This window comes from Episyrphus balteatus, chromosome 3 (assembly GCF_945859705.1).
Source record: "Episyrphus balteatus chromosome 3, idEpiBalt1.1, whole genome shotgun sequence".
NCBI classification, from domain to species: Eukaryota; Metazoa; Arthropoda; class Insecta; order Diptera; family Syrphidae; genus Episyrphus; species Episyrphus balteatus.
Genome location: NC_079136.1, coordinates 81,942,806 through 81,966,042, shown reverse-complemented (window position 1 = coordinate 81,966,042; position 23,237 = coordinate 81,942,806). Strand labels below are relative to the sequence as shown.

General features: G+C 29.7%; 1 protein-coding gene across 4 annotated transcripts in view; it reads right to left on the bottom strand.

Annotated features, from left to right (window-relative positions):
• LOC129913331 (maternal protein pumilio) overlaps positions 1-23,237 on the bottom strand; it is a 464,853-nt gene that overhangs the window by 10,395 nt on the left and 431,221 nt on the right. For 3 of the 4 annotated variants that reach the window (XM_055991941.1, XM_055991942.1, XM_055991944.1), the window contains 3 exons: positions 12,215-12,595; positions 9,344-9,560; positions 1,547-1,618 (listed from right to left, as the gene is read on the bottom strand). In XM_055991941.1, the coding sequence (XP_055847916.1) occupies positions 1,547-1,618; positions 9,344-9,560; positions 12,215-12,595 (670 nt within the window). The remainder of the gene's footprint in view (positions 1-1,546; positions 1,619-9,343; positions 9,561-12,214; positions 12,596-23,237) is intronic. The other variant, XM_055991943.1, reaches the window with a different exon arrangement.

Below are 23,237 nucleotides of genomic sequence, written 5' to 3'. Positions count from 1 at the left end.
AAATGATTTGAATTCATACGAAAAACTTAAGAAACAATATCAAATGTCACACCCGTAACATTTATTTTTCACACTCTTAACGCAAACAATTAATTTGATAATTTTTCATCATGTTTGTTTGTAATTTATGGTAATACTCGTTTGTTTATCTATTCGAAAATTAGATTTTATGTAAGGTCACGTCCGCAACACAATTTTTAATGGGGTATTGAAACAAAATCAAGTATATTTCGAATTAATTGTGTATATTTTTAGTAGGAACATCCTGCCAGTATTCAAATTGATATTGAAGAATGGGTTAAACATTTAACAAAGTTATGAAAAGTGTCACACCCGTAACGATGGATTTGTTTGTTCTAACATGGTTAAAGGAAAAAAAAAGTCTAAACATACCTACATATATCTCTCGATCTGCTTCAATAAAATTTGCAAGTTTAGCATATTTTGGCTAAAATGATTCTAAATTTTTTTTAACTTAGTGTGAAATGGGCCTTATTACCCGCACTTATGAACGCAAATACAGGCATAAAAAAATGAATGCACAATACACATGCTTAAGCTTTTAGGAGATCAAATCTCCCTCTAATCATATGGTTAAATTTTTTGAATCAAAAGTCTTCTATGATAATAATGTAATTTCAATTGAAAAAGACACACATGCCATTATTATTATTTCACATGACTTTATCAAAGGGTATTGGTATGTATATTATAGAAAACGAGGAAAACTCTTCAGACACCAAACAAAGTGTAGAGAGACTTGAATTTAACATAACGACCAACGAAGCTGGTATATTTCTTTTAATACGAATACAAAAAAAAAAAAAAATAAACCTAAAGGACTATTTGAAGACACATCGTGCTGTTGATGTCCTTATAGCGCAATATAAAGTGACTTTTTACTTACTTAATGTAATGATTACATGAATAATAAATGACAAACCAGGTCAGCGGAAGGACGAACAGGATTTCATAGGAAATGAAGAGCAAATATACACCAACATACACCCACCCACATAATTTACAGACAAATAAACAGGATAATTTTTTTATTTCTTCTTTCGTTTGTGTTGTTGTTGTTTAAAGTGCTTGAACACAGGGTGGTGTACTGTACAACCACGCGACATAATTTGCAATTACAATTATTAACAGCAAGACAAATGGGAAAGAAGAGAAAACGAAAGAGGGAAAAAAAGGACATCATAAAATGTTGAATAGTCTTTTGACTTTAAATGAAGCCGCAAAGCTGGAAGAAACGTCACAGGATATATGCACTTGATATGAACAAAAACGTAAAAAAGAAACTGTTTATTTATTAAAATTGTATTATTTACTTTAGAATTTTGTATTTATTTGACTATTTACTCTGTAAACCAAAAAAAAAAAATAATAATATACTATTGAGAATTGTAAATCATGAATGGTACCCAATTTTGTAGAATGAATAAAGCAAAAAATTATGTTACACAAAAAAAAAAACAAATAATAAATTGATTTTATAAAGCTTAAATGAAAGTTATTATAATAAATGATTTTATTTATATACCTGTAGGCTGTGCGGGGCTCCCCAAGGTACCAAGACCTCCGCTAAATGCTTGGGGTGCGAATAACCCGCCACCTTAAAAGTAAAATTATTTCAATTGGTTATACACAACATTAAAATGATTTAAAAATAAATAAATTAAATGTTAAAATTAAACTTAATATTTAATATGAATTATGCATAATGAAAATCTATATAAACATTAATTAAATGATATTTGTTAAATGATTTAAATTTTACATATTATTTATTTAACTATTAAATTGATCGATTGTGCTGGAACGATTGAAATATTTATAAAAAGTATACAAAATAAGGTTGGTGCGGGTAATAAGGCCATAGGTGGCAGGCTTTAGCAAGGTTTAATTTTAAAATAAGTAACTTAAAATGGTTCAACTAACACAAAAAGACAGAAGGCACTCCTGGGAATGTAGATTTGTATAGGCATTATAATTTTTTTATTTCAAAGTTTATGGCCTTATTACCCTAACATAGTATATTAAAGCCTACCGACAAGGACTGTTCTCAATGTTTTTACAATTGCTTTTAACTATTAATTCGTTGGATAAATAATTTTTATTTTACTACAAATCTCCGCTAGCTAGGCCTTATTACCCGCACCTTTAAATTAAAATATTTGACAAGCTATCTACCTCTTTATTTGTAGATTTATTATGAAATGCCCGGTTCAGAAGTATCATCAACTTGATATTTTTTTCAAATGGGTTTCTTCAAGTCAAAAACTTTTTAAGAATATTTTATATCACTCCGTAAATTAATGATGTATGAAAGTGTTGGAAAATTGTGTTGAAATCAAATTCTAACGATTTGCAGACATTTCAATTGAACTTTTGAAGGCTTCATTGCTCTAAATTACTATTTTCTTTTCATTCTATTTCTTTCTGGTTTGTACCTATAAATACTCTCAGACACGCAAGGCTATTCACAAATCAAACAAATAAATGTTAATAAACTTGTCAACATTTAAAACCAAAAATAACTCTGCTTTGCGTTTAAATATTTCCACACAAAAATGTGAGAGGTAAAAACATAAATAAACTTTATAAAATTCAAAATCACAAACAAAAAAAAAATCCAATGTATGAATTTCAAAACTTCATGAGTAAATTTTTATATATTTACTCGCAATGAAAATTCTCTTGCATACACAACACAAATAATATACTTCATGCTGTGATGTCAAAAATATTGTCCATTCCAAAATTCAGCCAGAAATTTTCCACAACGTTGACACATCACACTGAATTCCTTCTATATATTTGGAATCCCTGATTTTTAGTTTGGGTATTCCAAACAACAAAAAAAAAAAAGAACATAAAAAAACAAAAATAATTTCAATCGAAATGGCTTAAATATTTAATTTGTAATGTGAAATGCATATAGGCAATATAAGCATGTGAGTTCGCATATATGCATTGAACATTTCAATTATTTAAACTGCACAACAATGAGCACCCTGAATTCAGAACAGGACAGCGAACAAAAAAATAAAATTAAAAATGTGAAAGGATTTTATCATACTGAAAACAGGATGTTTTGGAATGAATAACGTTTATTATTGTAGAGTTTTTCAAGTCAGATTTTGCACTTTAACCAATTTAAGGGAGAAAACTCTGAAATTTTAAACTGGTGTTCCACAAGCTAGTGCTCTAGGACCAGTTTTCAGTTTTTCATTATGTTTTTTTTTTATTTTGAACTATCTTGGGTACATTTGCATGAAGCTACAGACATTGTAAATGTCATAATTGGGTTACCAACTGCTTTTTAGGCTTACCTACTGATCTAGTGATGCTACATAACAACGAATTTTGAGCTTGTGTTGCACAAGGAAGTGCTTTAGGATATAATGTTGATTTCTTTGTTTGGACGAACAGAATTAAGTCGACATAATTCGATCGATAATCGATTCTTAATTAAAATTAATTAATGATCAAATTTTTGAATACTTAAAGAATAAGTAACAAAGGCAATTTAGTACTTGAACTTGAACGCCTGCAGAAATTTACTTGATTTTAAAGGAAGTTAGCTTTGAGGTGAACACAAATTTTGATAGGAACAATCTATGTTGAACAATTATTTAGACACTTGTAACTGTTGATGTTGCTGTTCCTACAAGTTGCTATTTCTGTATTTTTTTTTTTAGTTTTCTTGAAAGAATTTTGTGATACAAACAGAGGCATTCGGTTTCAAATATTTATTTTGTAATTCATATTGGCTGAGACAATAAATAAGAAAGAGAAAAGAAAAAAAAATCTACACGTACGAAAAAGTGGATAGCGGCTAATAAAAACAAATGGTTACTGTTAAATAATCGGTAAGTGTTACTTATAACAATAATTTTCTGTTCTGTTTTCAAAAAGTCTGAACTGTTATTCAATCTTATTGGGAATTTCACGTGAACAATATTTTACCCGGAAAAGTTGAATTTCACTTTTCCCCTAATATGATTTTCGGGTGAAAAATTGTTCACGTCACGAAAATTCCTCGTATTTTTGTCATTTCAATTTTGGTGAAGAACAAGAAATCAGTTTAGCTAGAAATGATAATTCCCTTCGGGTGAAACTTACAATAGCTCTATAAATTGCGGGCAAACAAAAATATTTCGGGTGGAAAAAAATCCACGTGAATCTCAAAATAGTTCTGATTAAAGAATCGGTAGTTCATAGGTAGTTATGCAGAGATATCGGTAGTACTTTCTTAAGAATTAAAGAGTTAGTAGCTAACAGAATTAATAGCAGACTCTAAACAATTGTAATTTTAAAAAACCGTTAGCTACTTCCTAAAAATTGGTAGCTTCTATTAAGGAGTTATATCTAGTTGTAAGTGCGAAAAAAACGTTCTTTTTTATGGATTTTTTGTGAAGAGTCAAAAACCTTATTCCTTCGTTCATTACCTGATAAAAGTATCTAAGAAAATTGTGTAAAAATTGCAAGCCGATCAATCCAGCCGTTTCGGAGAAATTTTGCTCACCGACTTTGAAAACACAGTTTCTAAATTTGATTTTTTTCAAAATTACAACTAGGTATAACCCCTTAAGGAATCTGTAGCTTTTGTTGAAGAATGGCTACTTGTTAAAAAAAGCAATAGTTGCTATAAAAAATTAGTTACTGTTACAGCAAAATTCTTAATTACTACTGACAAATAATAAGTTAGGTACCACATTCTATTGTTTTTTAGGACAGGTATTTGGAAACTTGATTGCAAGCTATGTTAGCATAAACGATTTGGCCTTTACTGTGATAAATTCAATCCAATTGGAACATACGAAAAACTTGAAGAAGATCACAATTCAGAGGAAAAACAGTGGTAAAAGAAGACCTCCAGTATCAATTATCTTAAATATATAAAAATGCACTAAGCTTTATATGCAATATAAATACAAGAACTATACGTTTTTTGGCTCTTAATCTTCTTGATGTAAAGCTCATATAGGACGCTTTAAAAAAATACTCAATATGCAACAAAAGAAAAGTTTTGTCTGTATAAAGTTGCATGCTCATCCTTTTAATCTCAAGTTTTACACATCAAAGTGAGAAGATTGAAATATTAAAGTTTATCGCAGGTACATATACAATTTTTAATAAAACAGTGTAATACCTTTGGGTAAAGACTTGAAATTTAATTAAAAAAGAAAAACAAACCCCAAAGTGGTGGTTGGGTGTGGATAAGCGAAATACAAGGTTATTTGTTTGATTTAAAAAAAACTTCATTCACAATATAGAGATTTCAGTTCAAAAATACTCGAGTTTTTTCTTTTTTGTGTTTTAATTAAAACTTTAAAAGATCTATCTACTGGAAAAAAATAACAAAAATCTCGAAAAGAATTATATAAAGTTATTGTACCTATTTGCAAGGAAAATTTTAATTGTTAGACAGATTTTCAAAGAAAACCGATTAAGTATTTCTCTGATTTTTTTCGCTATTTCCATAATTATCAGCAGTTATCATAACAACACCCTGTTTATAAGGGGTTGTATGAATTTTAATCACATCCCTTATCATGAAATACAAAATGCCTCTATTTGCCACCATCACACACACACAGAGCTTTTGTCAGAGATTCAAAATGAGCTTGGTGCATTCCATTGCTGATTGAAAAGAGCAGCCATACATATCTACAATTTTTTTTTGTCGTTGTTTAAAATCTGTTTTTTTTTTTTATTTTAAAATTTTGTTTTGTTTGTTCTTCTTTCAATTTGCGGGGCAACCAAAAACATTTTTCGAACGCTGAAACTGATGTTCGATGCGGTTTTTGTTTCATCAATCAATCGAAGAATTTTATAGTTTGCAATGAAATTTAAATTATCAACATTGCACGATTGTAATTAAGGGATTCCGTGGAATGCATTTCGATTGCACTTAGCCATATAGTCGTTGTAGTAGTATAGCTTTAGTCAGTGCAGAGCTTGCCTGCCTGCAACTGAATTGTTGCACACACAATATTGCTGGGATTTGGCAATAAGTAGACACACATACACAGAGGCAGGCAGGAGCACTGAAGAGAGCTCAATTAATTATGCACAATCACAAATTACAATCGCGCGTTTATATCGCGTTTATAGTCATCGCCGCCGCTTCGCCGCACCACCAAACAAAATAAGCGCACGGTTCTATGCAGATAATAAAGAGCGATAAATCAAAACGAGGTTAATGCAAGCAAATTAATTACAATCGATACCCCAATCGACGGTATATAGCGAGGTGTGATACAATCGATGATGAGACTACCTATGACGACGATGAAACGATATCGTGATGTGTACGATATCGATGTTTTGCGATCTTAAAAAGGTTTGCAATGTGTTTTTTGGGAAATCATTTTTTTACGAAATTAAAATGGCTTTAATGATTCGGGAAATACAAGAAAATTGCACGCTTTAGTTTTAACCAGAGAAATGTTTGCCGTAAAATTTCGCAAGGGAACAAAGTTTTTTTTTTAAATAGATGGGTGTTGTTCAGCCAAGTAGAAACGGAAGAGTTTTTCGTCGAAATCCAACTAAAATAGTGAAGTTTTTTTTTTAAAGTAATCTACGAATAGCAATTATCGTACAGGTAAAGCTATTTCTACTTGTAAAGTCATGTGAGCATGGAAGAAAGTGCATAAGTCGATGCGCTGTCACTGAACCGAAAAAGTGGATTCACAGAAATTACATACATACATAAATATATGTATTTAATAGTGCTTTTATGGGATGTGTACCTAATGTGGTAGTTTTGCAAAGCCTTGGTTGCTGGTTAAACTGTGCATAATGCTTATGAGTATGGAACTTTCTTCAATTTAAAAAAATTGCATGATGGATAGAAAATTATGTTTAACAACCATTAAGTACGCATAAATTGTATAGGTAGTTTGTCATATTAGCTAAAATGATAATTATAACAATTTGAGTTTAAAAAGGAAGCAACAAAAAAAAAGTTGCGTATACACCATGGTGACTTTTGTGATTTTAGTATCGTCTTTTTTAGGTTGAAAAAGTATTAATATTTGATTGAGTTGATATATTGACAAAGTGGGAAATTTTACATGTTTGAAGTTTGATAAACAAGGAAACGTTTTTAAGGGATTGTCAGCAATAAATGGAAGCTATCACATAGAAGATTTTGAAACTACCGAAAAGTCTGGTATTGATTGGAAATAAAGTTGTCAATTTATATCACAATATCAGCATGTTTTCAAGAAGATTGTGATTGGCAGTGGAATGTCAGAATTATTTAACTTATTATCTGAATTTTATTGGTTGTTTTGATTTTTCAAAGCTATAGTGCATTATGTACTTATACTCAAGACCTTTTCATAGATAAGATAAGTTATGTCAAAAAAATTGTTTTAATATTTGAAACTAGTTATAAGCATTTACTTTTTTTTTTGTTTGTTTTGTTATCTTAAACTTTTAAGTGTCTAATTAGTATTATATGACCAGACCATCATAAGACTTGATTGATTTTTTAATAATTGTTTTATGTCTTTTTTTTTTAAATTGAGTGATAGATAAAATCATTTTCAACTACTGAAAAGCAAAGATAAATCATAACTAAATAAAGTGTGCCATCGAGTCACATGTATTAACGGCTCCCGGAAATTACGCCATAAGAAATTACTAATTAGAATTGTTTTGGAAAAAGAGACAGAAAAAAATACTAAAATAATTAAATTTAGTTTTCGTAACATCGCTAATTACTTTTCATATGCTTAATTACACCGGAACAAAAAAAAAAGTGTCATGTATACCAGGGACCAGACCTATCTTTCTATATGTTTTCGAACCCACTGAATCCGAATGTCAAGTCAATTTGCCCGGTCACCCTTTTTGAGTTTTTATGACTTTTTGGGGCGTTAATTTACTGTCTCAAAATGCAGTACAAATAAAGGTTTTTTATAATTTTGTCTTAGAATTAAAAAAACAAAAACTTTTCTGGCCTTTTTTCCAAAATGGAAAATGGAAAATAAACCAGATTTTATTAATTTTCAGACTCGTTTTCCAAAATGAAATGTGGAAATTAAGCCAGAATGAATGTTTTATTTTCTGGCCTAATTTCCATTTCATTTTCCGCTTCTTTTTCCATAGCTGTCTGGCACAATTTCCAATATTTCTGCCTTTTTTTCCAAACTATTTTCTGGTGTTTTTTCAAATTTTGACCAAAAGAAATATTCTGGCGTTTTTTCAAAAAAAAAAAATCTGGCGTAATTTCCGGGAGCCGTACTAACTCGTACTTTTGCTATACGTGCATGTTTAGGGTTCATAAACAAAATTGAATGAATTTTCAAAAATTGTTTCAATTTTAAGAAACTTTTATTATAAGAGCAAGTATGTGCGACCCAGTTATGCAATTAATTTTTTTTCTATCAAGTTTTGCAGAAGAACTTATTCTTGGCATTGGTACTCTTTGAGGCTTTGTCTACTGTACTCTTGAGAAAAATGTTTTTTTTTTTGCATGATAGTCTAAAACGTCAAGTGGTTTTAAGCTTTTTCAAAAATGTTTTCACATGTTATCCTTTGTATTTGCGTTGTTTTTTTATTGAAATTTAAAAAAAAATGAGAAGTTTTTGAGTAAAATATGGAAAAAAATAACACTTTTATCAAAAATCTCAAAAAAATCTCGAGTCAATTATTTTGTTGTTTACTTTGATTCTGAAACTAATAAATAATTTATTGTGTCTATTTATTACTTAAATATTTGAGATATGAATTTTTTGATTTTTTCTTTATTGTATAAATGCGTTTTTTTATACAATATTTGAATTGTTATAAAAACACGGTTTTTTAAAATTTCCTTCAAATATATATTCTTACTAAAGAAGAATTAAAATATTCTTTCATATTGAAAAAGAAATCCTCTTCTTTTCTAAAATACGGGTTTTAAAGTAACCGAAGCAGACTGAATCGGTTTTCTAACGTCACACCCGTTACATCTATTCTTAAGATTTTGTGACATTGAAAGACAAAATGTCATAAGGGTCATACACAAATTAACAAAAAATTGGTTCAACATTTTTGTTGGGCCTACAAATCTTGGTCCTTCAATGATGACTTGAAATCATTCCTATAACAATCGATCAATTAAAATTTGTTTTCTTTTTACAAAAAATATCTTCTTGATAAAGCTTCATGCAAATAAATATTATATTCATGTATACAAAAATGAGTTATGTTAACTTTATGAAAATTCAATCTTAACGAAAGAACAAACAAAAAATACTTTTTTTTTACATAAAAAAAAAAAAAATAAATAAATAAAACTATACAAAAAAATTTAAATTTTGAATTTGTTGTTGCTTACCTCCAACATTTGAACCATTTTGTTGTGAATAGAGATTCTGTTGAGCGGCCTGTGGTTGCGGTGGATATAATTGTGGTGGACCTTGTGGTGGAGGTGGTCCAGCTCTTGCGGCACCTGGTGGTACTAGCACTGGTGCTGGGCTAACAAGGCGCATTGGTGTAGTTGTTCGTGGTCCCATCACAAGTGAACCACTCTGGTCAAAAAATGCTGGTATAACCTGTTTTACACGTAGTCGGAGGATTATGATATAGGATAAGGATGATGATGTGACATTTTATATTTGTTTTTTAGTATTTTATAGTTTTTTTTTGAAGTGTGAGAAAGCATTTTAAAATGAGGGAACAAAGATGGAACGAAAAGAAAAAGATATAAAAGTTTCGAATTTTTATTTATAAATTTATATACAAAATCAATGTATGTATTTATTCTGTTTTTTTTTTTTATATATGCACAAAGTTATTAAAATGTACAAAAAAAAATATATATATACTATTTATAAAACAAACGCGATTAAATGTTGCTTTTAGAATTGAAAAATCGGTGACACATGTGAATATTTATCGATTTTTATTTCTCCCTCCGAGTTGTTGAAAATAAACACAAAAAATATCACTGTGTTTAGATTTTGTTGTTATCGATAAGAAAGTTCTTTAAAATTACATTGCATGTTTCTGGCAATAATGGGATGTGATTTGTATGTTTTGATTGTCGCGCCAAAAGGGGTTTGTTTTGTAGTAGAATATAAATGGCATTTCGTGTGAATAAAATAAAAGGTTTTAGGTTTATTTTCATGTTTTTTCTCATTTTTTTTTTAAGTAGAAAATTTGTACTTTGATCGATAAATGGATTCCGTCAAATACCTCCTCAATGAAAAATACTCACAAAAAAAAAAAAAAAAAACAAAATAACTTTGAGGAGCTTTTTCATACGAAAAAAAATTATTGAGATATTTTTACATAAAAAAATTTAGGACTTAACCTAAAAAAGGAAAACAAGAGTTCACAATTTGTAGAGTGTAATTCAGTGATTTGCAAACCAAATTCACCCTTTCGCAATAAAAATTCACCTTCGAAAATCGAATGCTTGAAGTAATCAATTAGTTAATTCACATTTAAATAGAAATCTTGAATTAGAAAATTTTGGCTGTGATCCCACGGAAAGAATTCAAAATATAGGTTTTTAAGCGGATATGTTTTTTTTTCTAACGATTGAACAAACACTTCGCATGAGAACGAAAATGAATTAGATTTAAAGGACTTGTACCTGATTCGAAAACCTTGAAACCTACTTGCAAATCATGAATGTGAACTGAGAGAGACAAACATTAAAGTTACATAGAAATCTGCTTTTTTATAATTAATTAATTAGGTAATAATATTCATTTACAAAACTTAAAAAAAAAAAAAATACAAACTTTTTCACTAGAAATTTGCAAAAAATCATTATCTTAATTTTCTTAAAACCCATTCAGTGGAAACAAAGAATAATAAGTTGTACTCAAAAACTAATGAAGTAATAAATTAACAGTCAATCATGAAATTAAAACTACAAGAACTTTGTTCATTTAAAAATGTTTCTGAATGTTTTTTTCTGTCATGTTACATAATAGTAATCTATTAACACGTTAACACTTTTTCCGTATAAATGAATAACTTTTTGTGCCAAAAAGTTGTTCAATCAGAAAATTAATATAAACTTAGCGAAAAAACAATCAGAGTATTGTTACACAAAAATTGCAACACCTTAATCAGCAACAGCTGACTGCACACCAAAAAGAATGCATGCGTTCTCTGTACTGTGGTGGTGACGGATTACATCAATAAGTTACTATCAAGTGTTGTTACTATCAAGTTGTTTTTTTTTTCGGGGCCCAGTTAATGCCCACGAACTTTTCTTTTACTTTAATAAAAGTTAGAGAAATTATGATTCCGAATGAAAAGTTGCAATTCCAGAAGCTCAAACTGTTTCTAAATTTCTTTTCACTGTGATTTGTTATCACTGTGATTTGAATCACTGTGAATTGCATTACTGGGATTTGTGGCCTTGTGATTTATATTACTGTGATATTAATCACTGTGATTTATATCACTGTGATTTGTTACATTGTCATAGCGAAGTGAACGTACTTAAAACAAATTTTTCCCTAGTTTCAGATTAGTACCTTTCTTTAACAACAGTAAATCCAACCCTGCTCACTATGTCTGTCGCAAAGTTTTTCAATCTTAATAAAAATAGGTGTATCCAACCAAAGCTTTAGCGCTAAAGGTGTTGTAACTATTTCCATTTAGTTTGTTGGTTTTTATTTTGCTGTTCTTCTTTCTAATTTAACAAATGGATTACAAAATGAAAGCCATCCGATGAGGAAATGAATAAAAATCAATTTCCATTGAGTGCAAATAGATACACACGCCGCCGCTACCATTCAACCCTATATTCCAAACCAGCCGCTATCGTTGGCAGTCATCAGTACTAACTTTCCAGAGTATGAGGTTGAAGAAGAGTGTTGAATGGATTAGATTTTGTAGGTCAGCCCAAGTTAGTTTAATTAAAATATGGTAAGCAATGTGTCGTTGCTAATATACGAGAGATATAATGTTGAAAACTGTTTTCATTAACTTGCGAAACTCCGCAAGAATTAATTAAATGGAAGAAGGATCATCACATCGATTAATCGAATTCTAGCAGCAACTATTAAATCTTTCTCTTTGTGCTCGTTTTACGCGCGGATTAATAAGTTAGTCCTAAAGCACATTTTTTTTTTTTTTTTTTTTTACAAAATTTACATAAATTTAAATTCTTTACATTTTTTTTCTCACACTTTGTACATTTTGTTTTTTGAGGATAAAAGAATATTTAGTTTGGAAAACATACCTGATAAGATTGATTTTCAGCACCTTGTTGGGATGGAGTTAAAGGCCTTCGTGGCTGTGATCCTTGCTGTGGTATTAGATTGCCCGGATACATGCCCCACGGTGCAACTCCATAATATTGTGGCATTTGTGCCGCTATCAGACCCATATACGGCGTAGCATCCTGTCCTGGATTTATAACATAGGGGGCGGCTTGTTGCGCCGCATAAGCATTTTGTTGTGCGGCCAAAAATTGCTGTGATGGCATAGGCATTGGTTGCGGTTGCATTGGTGTGCCATTTGGTGCTCCGGGCGCCCCCGATGAAGCAGCCGCAGCCGCTGCAGCAACAGCTGCTGCATTTGTTGCTGCTGCTAAACCAGGATTTTGTGATCTGAATAGTTGCTAGAAGTGAAAAAAAAAAAAAACAAAAAAAAAAAAAGTTATTAAAGGATTGTTTATTAGAAAATACCAGAATTTGAAATTTAAGGACATTAGGGAATGTTGTATGTATGTTTGTATGCCTCAAAGGTTAATTGAAATTCTATTTTCCAAAGAACAAAAAACAAAATGTGTGTTGAGAATTTAGAATCTGCTCGAAAATGGAAGTATAAATCTGAACTTTATGGAGAATAAAATTAATGAATTGCCCAGAAAATTTGGAGGAGGGTTTGGCTTAAGGTTTTCATTTTTTTCTACTACTACGATGGTTTACGAATGTTTCAGCAACAGATGTCATAATTCATGACCCAAATTCCACAAGGGAATGTTGAATTCTTTTGCTTTTTCCCCTGTGCTTTTTTCGTATTTCTTTTTCAATTTTTTCCCTCGTTTTAAGAGAGTGCGGCAAGGGATTGTGGAGATATTATATTTCATTTTTTTTTTTTTTGTACCCTGCTATACCTATTACACATTCTTTTGGTCTCTGTTTTTTTTTTTTGGAGGAGGGAAGCAAAGCAACAAATAAAACACAATCTTGGGGTTAAGTTTAGCAAGACCAGATTTTATTTTGATTTCATTCTGAATTTGTGCGGCATTTGGCTTAAATTGTTTTCTCCTGAAGACCAACGACGACGATGAGGACGGTACTAAGATATAAGGGTGGTGATGCTGCTTGCCCCTGTGTCAAAGGCTAAGTGAAAATAACTGACTTCAATTTGGAGCAATGGGTTCATTTGGTTGGAATAAAATATAAAAAAAAAAGAAATAGTGAACAAATGAGGTTGTAGATACATAATGTATATAGGTACCTACTATCTTAAGATTCTAAACCTGATTGGTATAGGTACGTGTTGTATGTGTCCCATGACACTTAAGACATTTTTCAGGTGGATTTAGTGCAAGGACATAAATGTGTTTTAATATTTTCTTTTTTTTTTTAAATAAGGCAGATTTAGTAAGATAATAATCTTAAGAATCAAAAAGATAAAATTTTAGTGGTAAAGGACGATTTTAAGAGAACAGAAATGATCAAAAAAAGCTTTAACGAGAAAGGCATTTTAGGTTTAAGTTATCATGAATGAACAATCTAAGACTTTTTTTTTACATTTTTTCATTCAATGAATAATGATTTTTTGAAATTGTGAACTTTTATTTTTTGGCAATTATCTCAGTTTAGTTTGGTGCTAGAAAAAAAATGTACAATGTACACAAAATAGAGTACAAAAATTAATTTTGTTCAACTTTGTTGATCTGTAATTTTTTATTATTAATCAATAATATCGAAATATTTTTTTTTTTTTTTTTACATAAAATAGAGAATATTTAATTAAATACACACAGAAAAAAATTCATGCTTAAAACAGTCTGTAGGTATTAAATTTAGAAGACTTCTGCATTTTTTTTTTTCAAAGAAGACTTCCATCTTAAATTAAGCGGACAAATCTTCTTAATTTCTTGAATATTTTAATTAAAAATAATGCATTTAATTTAAGAAGAAAAGCTTTTCATTTTAAAACAGGTTCATTTATGCGAAGACATATTTATTAAAAGTGGACTTTCATTTAACTTCAATAAGTTTTCTGTTTGAATTTATTTAAATCGCTTTTTTTTAGGAGGGATCCTATTAAAACAACATGTTCAATAGCTTAATATTACACTTTTTTAGATAAATTAGTTCTTTCAGTATTCTGACGAGTAAATTAAATAGTAGACAATTCGTTAAAAATGTAACTGATTATAATCATTATTATTAGGGTCGAATTTTGTACTTTTATCGGAAAACTTTAACAGTCTTTTAATATCAATTAGTATGAACATAAAATAGATGAGAAATCTTTTAAAATTTTAACGGTTTCCATTTATTGTAATATGAAATATAATTGTTTTAAGCAGATGGGATTTAATCTTCATTTAAAATGCCTTATTTTTTGTACGTTAACATTTTTGTCTTCTAATTTATTTCTAACGAGAACGAAGATATTTGAAAAAATTTGGAATCCAAAATGGCGGTTTAAAGGTAAAGAACAAAATTTTTATTGTTTGCTATTTCACTATCGTATGAGCAAATACAAAATGAGGGGGTGCGGGAGGAGAGGGGTCAGGTCAAATTATGATAACACAGGGCTTAGGGGTCTTAGAGTGTTGTGCGATATATGATGCATAAATCATCTACTGAATCTATAAAAACTATAAGGAAAGAGTTCAAAACTTTTTTATTTTTGTCGAAAGTATCTTGTTCAAAAGGGTTTATCTGAATATCGGTCGCTTATGTCCTTATAGCCGTTATTTCATAAAAAAAAACAAAAACGAATTCTATTGACCGAAACTTGGATATATGGTTTTCTCCTATAGTCAAAATTGAATAAAATTGAATACAAAAAGAATTATCAAAATTGGTTCATCCAGTCCAAAGTTATGAGGTAACAAACATAAAAAAAAAAAAATACAAACGAATTGATAAGGATAACCTCCTCCTTTTTGGAAGTCGGTTGAAAAGAATTTGGTCTTAAATTATAGAGGTCGCTTAAGTGGTCTAGGAACGGAGCCCTAAAGGCTTGATTAATAGATTTATGAAAGAGCTGGGCAGTTGCAGAGGAAATGTTTTTGTGTCTAAGCTTTTACCTAGATCATATTATTTTTTACCATTAAAATTTAAAATAAATAAATGTTAAATTAACATGAAAATTCTGCTGCTTCAACAAGTGATCATGTTAAATTTACCTAAAAATTTCGATAAACTAAAAGGTTCGTTTCAAATAACTATTTGGTATTAATCTTTAATTTGTTTTTTTTTTCGTCGTTTTGTGCAGACAGTTCTCTATCAAAGGCGAATTTCTTTGAGGGCTTTCAGAAATGATTCATAACACGATGATAATGATAAGATAAAACCAACAGTAATTTATTTATTTTTTGTCAATTATGGTTATTAACATTATTAGGTGTCATATAAAAATTGTCAATGTTAATTTAAATGTAGGTAACTTAATACAAGCACCCTAATTTGTGCTTGTCTTTTTTAAATTTCTTTCAAAATTCCACTGTGATGGCAAACATAATCCCTGTTTTCAGTGCCAACTTTATGATTGCATATTTATTTTTATGTATCTGTGTGTGTTTTTCATCACACTTATAAAACCTCAAAAAATAATAAAGACACTCTAATTGCATCTAATCCTTTGGCATTAAAATTATCCTTCTTAAGAAAATTAAAGTGATCACTGATTAAGCTTTTGTATATGAGCAAGGATTATACCGCTATATACAAAAACAAATCGTGTAGACATACGAGTAAAATAACAAGGACCTCGAAAAAGTACTTTTTATGAATGATTTATTCATATAATGTAGGTATACCTACAAGGATTTGAGAGAAAAACAAACAACAAAAAAAAAAACATACAAAAAGAATATGAAATTATGACGTTTATAGAGAAATCAAAATGAATATTTGAGTTGTTATAAATGTATGAGTTGTTGTTGTTGTTGTTGCTTTATATGAGTACCTACATCTACTGCTGTGGCTGTGTCCCCTTGTTCAGAAAGCGTGTCAAGGATAAATTATACGATGTCACACAATTAGCAATCAAGAGCAGCCAATGAAGCAGTGTATAGGTAGCGCATACCGCACCATTCCGTACAATTTTACCAGAAGAGGAGGTATAGGTAACACGATATATTGTACGTCAAGTTGCATATACACACCCCAAAGACAACGTAATTTGTTTATCTAGGTATCGACTCCCATGTCGCACTATACAGTACAGTTCTGAGCTGAGCTGATGTATCGTGCTCCATGCATCAATGAGAGACACTGACAGACAATAATGGCTAATAAGGTATTCATAAAAGCTTTCATGTGTGCAACTGGAAACGCAATTAAAATCCTTTTTTCCTGTCAGTTGTTTGTCACTCTTGGTTATTTTTTTTTTTCGTTTGTTTCATATGTATACACCTAGCTTTTCATTTGACACCCTCGCATGTATAAATAAGTGTTCATGTGCATGTGTGTTTCTTTTTTCTTGCTTTGTGTTTTGCATGCAATGAAATTTTTACTTGATTTTTTTTTATTTGCAATTAAAATGTTTCGTGTGCAACTAAATGGTATCAAAAAGCTCTGTTGAAACCACCCACCCCCTCAGAATATTTTTTGTTTTTTTATTCTTTGCTGGAAAAGATGGGTGGCGTTACATGAATATATGCAGTCAATAATGTTCGATTTCAAAGGATGCATTCAATTGGAAAACGAACAAGATGAAATGAAACTCAATGTAGCTGCAATACAAAGAGATTGTAGGAAGGTAGGTATATCGTATTGTAGAATGTATATATTAATGACTACTAACAATATGGATAATAATGAAATAGACAATGAAAGTGACAATTGATTTGACAAACGTTTAATTTAAAACACAGGACAATCATTGTATTATATAAACGGATATAGTTATTTAATCTTGTTTAAATAGTACTCCAGTCAAAGCGTCATTTGACCTTGCGATGAGAGGCACTGTCTGTTTTTATTTCATGGATCGATGGGGGTATATTTAAAAGGCTTAAACCCAATTTCTCACCACCTGATCATTCTTTTTAGCGGAGTTATTCACAAAAATGCATTTTTTGGGATATTTTACTTCTAAGCTAATATCTTTGCTCCAGATTATCGTAGACCAAAAAATAAACATACATTCTCTTCCTTATAATATTTTCTATCGTTGTATGTAATTTCATTGTATTTGAGTGAGTAACTATAAAATGGCAGCCATTTAAAGTCAAATTCCTGTTGTTAAAAAACACATTTTTGTCATTATTTCGAAAAAAGCTTATATCATGATTGACATTTCTCTAACCTATTTTGTAGCCCTGTTCATGTCCTGCATTTTACAGAAAAAATGAGCTCTTTATCACCAAAGATGCCCGAGCTATTGATAAATGAACGCATGCAAAACCGGTGCGAAAACACCCAAAAATATCGTTTTTTGGGAATAACTCGACTTCAGAATGTCCTACGGCAAAAAATAAAGCAATGAATTGTTCGTTACAACATTTTCTATCAATTTAGTGCACAATCTTTTTGTTGAAACAAATAAAAAATAAGTAATATTAAGTCAAAGTCGTTTTTTTGTTTAGCAAACTCTTGCCTTATTATTTTGCAAACGGTGCGAGTATTGGCTAAGAAAGTAAAATATTATTGTAGTCCTTTAAATTATCTACAATTCAAAAAAAAATTTAGCTTTCTACGACCCACGGGAGCAGAGCTATTATAATTTTAAGAAAGCATTAATCCGTACGAAAATTCAAAAAAATTTCCCTTGTTTATGATTCGAATACTAAACTCCTGCTCAAAATTAACGCACACTTTTTTTTTCTTTAGTTATACCCCTGCATCTTGTTTGAAATGGCTTTAAAATTATTTGTTGTATTTTTTTGTGTTTGCTTATTGTTTAGCAAGTCAGAAAAATGCTAAATTGCAACAGTATTATTAACCAAAAAAAAGATAAACCAAATTTAGCAATTCAAGGTCTGAAAACTGATATTAAAATAATTTTTGGTTTTTAAGAAAAAAAATTTAAAAAAATGGAAACGCGTGACAGTTCTTTCCAATAATTTTTTTCAATACTTGGCATTGTCTCCTCTAGCGCATATGGTAATTTGGAGTCGTCTATTCATTCCACGAATTAAGTTTTGAAGGTTTTGTTGTAACTTTTCTTTCACTGCAGTTTTCTGTTAATCAAGAATGCTTGGAGGTGGATTTCGGCCGCAAATGCATTTTTTTCAACATTTCCTAGACATGTTCTATTGAATTTACATCCGGATATCTGTGTGGTCAATTCAAAGGTGGCACATTTTAATCATGAAGATATTCTCAAACCACTCTAGCATGCATTATCGTGCATCAGACTGATTTGTGGACCAAATCTAGGGGTGATTGGAGCCACATGCTGATCGAGAATATCAGCCAAGTATCTTTGGGTACTTAAATTAGGTCTAGGAGATCTCACTAACTCCGTAGGTGTTGTGAGGCAGAGTTTACTCCATGAAAATTTATGACTCATCTCTAAAAGGTTCGCGGATTGACAGATAGACTTCAGCATACCTCTCCAAATCTTCCCCACAAACATTTTATTCCATACCTTCAATTTAAGCTAACTCCTGTCTTATTTGAGAAAATAACCACGATACTGTGAGATAAAGTAAAAGTAGGACTTTTTTGTAAAATAAATATGATGTGCGTTAAATTTGAGCAGGAGTGTAGTTCTCAGTTAGAGGGGTTGTTTTCATTGTTTCTTGTTATAAGAGAATTTGTCTTATGTTTTTTCGTTGGTCATTTTGACCTTTTTTAAAAAATTAATTACTCGGCTCTCGTGGGTCGTAGAGAACTAATTTTTTTTTTAAATTGTAGATAATTTAAAGGACTACAATAATATTTTATTTTCTTAGCCAATACTAGCACCGTTTGCAATATAATAAGGCAAGAGTTTGCTAAACATTTTTGTTTCAACAAAAAAATTGTGCACTAAATTGATAGAAAATGTTGTAACGAACAATTCATTGCTTTATTTTTTGCCGTAGGACATTCTGAAGTCGAGTTATTCCCAAAAAACGATATTTTTGGGTGTTTTCGCACCGGTTTTGCATGCGTTCATTTATCAATAGCTCGGCCATCTTTGGTGATAAAGAGCTCATTTTTTCTGTAAAATGCAGGACATGAACAGGGCTACAAAATAGGTTAGAGAAATGTCAATCATGATATAAGCTTTTTTCGAAATAATGACAAAAATGTGTTTTTTAACAACAGGAATTTGACTTTAAATGGCTGCCATTTTATAGTTACTCACTCAAATACAATGAAATTACATACAACGATAGAAAATATTATAAGGAAGAGAATGTATGTTTATTTTTTGGTCTACGATAATCTGGAGCAAAGATATTAGCTTAGAAGTAAAATATCCAAAAAATGCATTTTTGTGAATAACTCCGCTAAAAAGAATGATCAGGTGGTGAGAAATTGGGTTTAAGCCTTTTAAATATACCCCTATCGATCCATGAAATAAAAACTGACAGTGCCTCTCATCGCAAGGTGAGGCCCTTTTTTCCGACGCTTTGACTGGAGTATAGGTATTAATATTTTTTTTTTTTTTATTGATTTGTGTTTTTTTTTTTCATTTCCATTAACAAAAGCATTGATCCATTTATGAATTGAAACAAAAGGACTCCAGAACAGCTAGTAGACCATCATTATGCTCATAGAAAGATCTTATTTATGAATCAAGAATATTATTCAGCATATTAAATGATATCTAACCTTTTTTTATGAATGCGAACATGTATGTTCTCGCATAACTTCTAAACTACTTTTCATAATTTGACAAATTTGGTATCGTTAAAGAGATCTTGCTTGGCCCCTGGTTATAAGCTAAGTAAAGTTCTGTAAATTAAGGATAAACAATAATATTCTGGTCAAAATAGACATTCAACCAGAAAAAGTCAAAACTCAAAAATTGCGAACTATTGTATTATATTTTTAACTCACTTTCACATTATACACTGAGGAAAAAAATAAATTGAAGTTGAAACGTCGATATTTCAAAGATGAACTAATTTGATTTATGTGACTTTAAGATACGAAACCATCAAATATTAACCTTTTTGCCACGTTGATTTTAAAATGTTAATCTTCAACGCAAAATCATTCCGAATAAAAGTTAAATCAATGTGGTTTTCACTGATTTCACGATGTTTTATAGTGGCTTTTCTCTCAGTTTAGACAATTATGTTTTCCACAAAATAACTTGAAATATGCTTGAAAGAGAGGAACGTATCGAAAATATGTTTTTTTTTTGCATATTTTTGTGAAATGGTCGATGTTATAAAAAAAAAGTTGTGTAGATTATGTGCTTATTTTTATAGTTTTATTCAGTTTTTATTTCTCAGAGCTATAATTTAAAAAAATAAGATGGGTTTTTTCATAGATAGAGAGCACAATATCGAAAAATTGCATATTTTGACTTGGGGTAACGACACCTTTCACTTACTAGTGAGAAAAAAAGAGAACCATTTTTGAAAGTTTTATATTTTTTTGTTTAATTATAAATAAAATTAACACGAAGAAAAAAGAAGGCTTTTAAAAATAAGATGATACCCACTTCAAACCATATCTTTTTAAAACAATAAGATTTCTAATTAAAATTAATGGTATCCGATTAAACTCTGTTAAATTTAAAGTGAACTTTTTTTGAATGAGATTTTTTTTAAACTCGGCTAAAATTTAAAAGGTTTTTTATGAATTTAATGTCCATACTAATTTATATTAAAAAGATTTTGTTAGAAGAAAGAAATCATTAAGAATTAATGTGAACATTTTTTAAGAACATAAATGTTTAGTAGCAATGTTTTTTTTAGATCCATTGTTTTTGACTGAGACCAAGAGTGGTGTTCAAAAATGCGAAAAGTTTTTGATAATGAAGTGGTTTTAAATTGTAAAAAATTTTACTTTAGAAAAATAAAATATTCAGCAGATAAAATAGTAAAAACAAAACTTATTTGTCTTAGGGCCAATTTTTCAATAGTCAGTTAAACAGTCAGTTAGTACTTACCTATTCCCCTGATAGAGAAAAAATCATTTTTTCAACAGGCAGATATAGCTTATTCCTAGGAATAAAACTATCTGCTTCTTTCAGAGACGAATAAAAATTATTCTAAGGAATAATTTAAATAAAGATATTTTGTAAATTATCACAGCTGCTTTGAAAGAATTTTGACAAAAATACAGAGGAACACAAGAAAACAAAAACAATTATGAATAAAAATGACGTTTAATTTTTAATATTTTTGAATTTGACAATTTTTTTTTGTTATTCTGTAGAATAAATTATTCTTAATTGAACAATTCAATGTTGTTATCTGATTGTTTATGAGCCTAATAACTTTACTCGTCGAACAGTTAACTGACTGTTTATTAGAAGATTGAAAAATCGGCTCTTAAAGTAAAAAGTATCATTTTTTATATAGATTTATTAAAAGAAAAATTAAAGCGATCCCATAAGATTAACAAATTTAACCCCAAATGATCACTTTTATTTTCATCGAATTATCTTTTATTTAATTTGCGCTATTTCTAGGTAATATTCATCTTTAAACATGTAATATCAATGTTTTGGATATTTTAATTTTATAGGATCCCAGCTAAAAACAAACTGATTTTGGTAAATTCAATCAGAAAACCTATTACATTTAAGTGGCTTACACTTTTTATTGAAACGGGAATTCACATTAAATTAAAATGTTTATACATAAAAACAAAAAGATTTTCAAGCTATTAATAAGATGTGTCCGCTTAATTTAAACGGAAAACTTCTTGAAACAAAAAAACATGCAGAAATCCGATTAATTTAAAACAGATTCTATTTGTTTTTAGCATGTCTTTTTTTTTTTCTTTGAAAAAAAGACAATTTTTTTTGTCGAATTTAAACAAAAAACAAAAAACAAATAAATGTTTGCATTTGTCTTGATTAACTATCATTAATTTGACATGAGCATGTATGGTTTTTTTATGTCTGTAACGGTTCCAATTTAATATCAAGAGAGCAATTATTTACTAAATATCAACATTGATGAATGATTACCTTGTCCAAACGCGACATAAATGAGACTCCTTTCTAATGACCTACAAAAACAATGTGACTCTATATAAAGCTGTTTGAAAGCTATAAAAGAAATTATCATCATAAATGATGAGTATACGTATCTTCGTGTCTACTATCCTCATCACATCATCTATGATAAAATGTTGACCATATTTTCACAGTTTCCATAATAAATTGAAAGAAAAAAAAAAAACTCATTCAAGATAGACATAAATTTTCCCATGTGGCTTAGTCTACTTTTGGCGTGAATTTTCTCTTTGGATTTCTATAAAGAAAACAACAACTCGATCTACTGGTAATAAAATTTAGGTCAATACGGACATAAATTAAATTTAACTTTTATTGACATAATTTTAAATCATGATTCTCTCTCTTCTATAAGAAAGGAAATCTCTCATCTCTATTAAAGATGAATAATAAAATAACTAGTTTTAATTGCAGAAGATATTGAAGATATAAATATAGTACGTATATCATGGTTAAAAAGAAAATGAATATTAAAAAAAATTCATTAATTAATTAGATAATTGATTTTTCGACTTGTTTTATTTAAACTGTTCAAATAATGTCCTACAAACTCAACCTTGTGGCACTTCATCGACTTATCGAAAGTAAATATCGATTGTTTAATGAAAACAATATCGTTATTTTGATGTATCGATATATTTTACCCAAACTTTACTTAAACTATTAAATAGTACTGCCCCCTAAACCCAACCCTGTGGTACTCCATAATATTTTTTGTTTTCATTATCTACCTCTCTACCATATCGTCGTCGTGTCACTTTGCTTTGCTATCGTTCAACTTTTTTTTTATAAAAAAAAAAAACACTCAAAATTTAATTTTCTAATTAAATCAACCCTTTGCAATCATCGTCTGACATTTTCCTGCACCGCAATTTACCGTTTTATTTGATTTAAACTAATTCAATTAGTATCACCCCGCAATATTGCCTTCT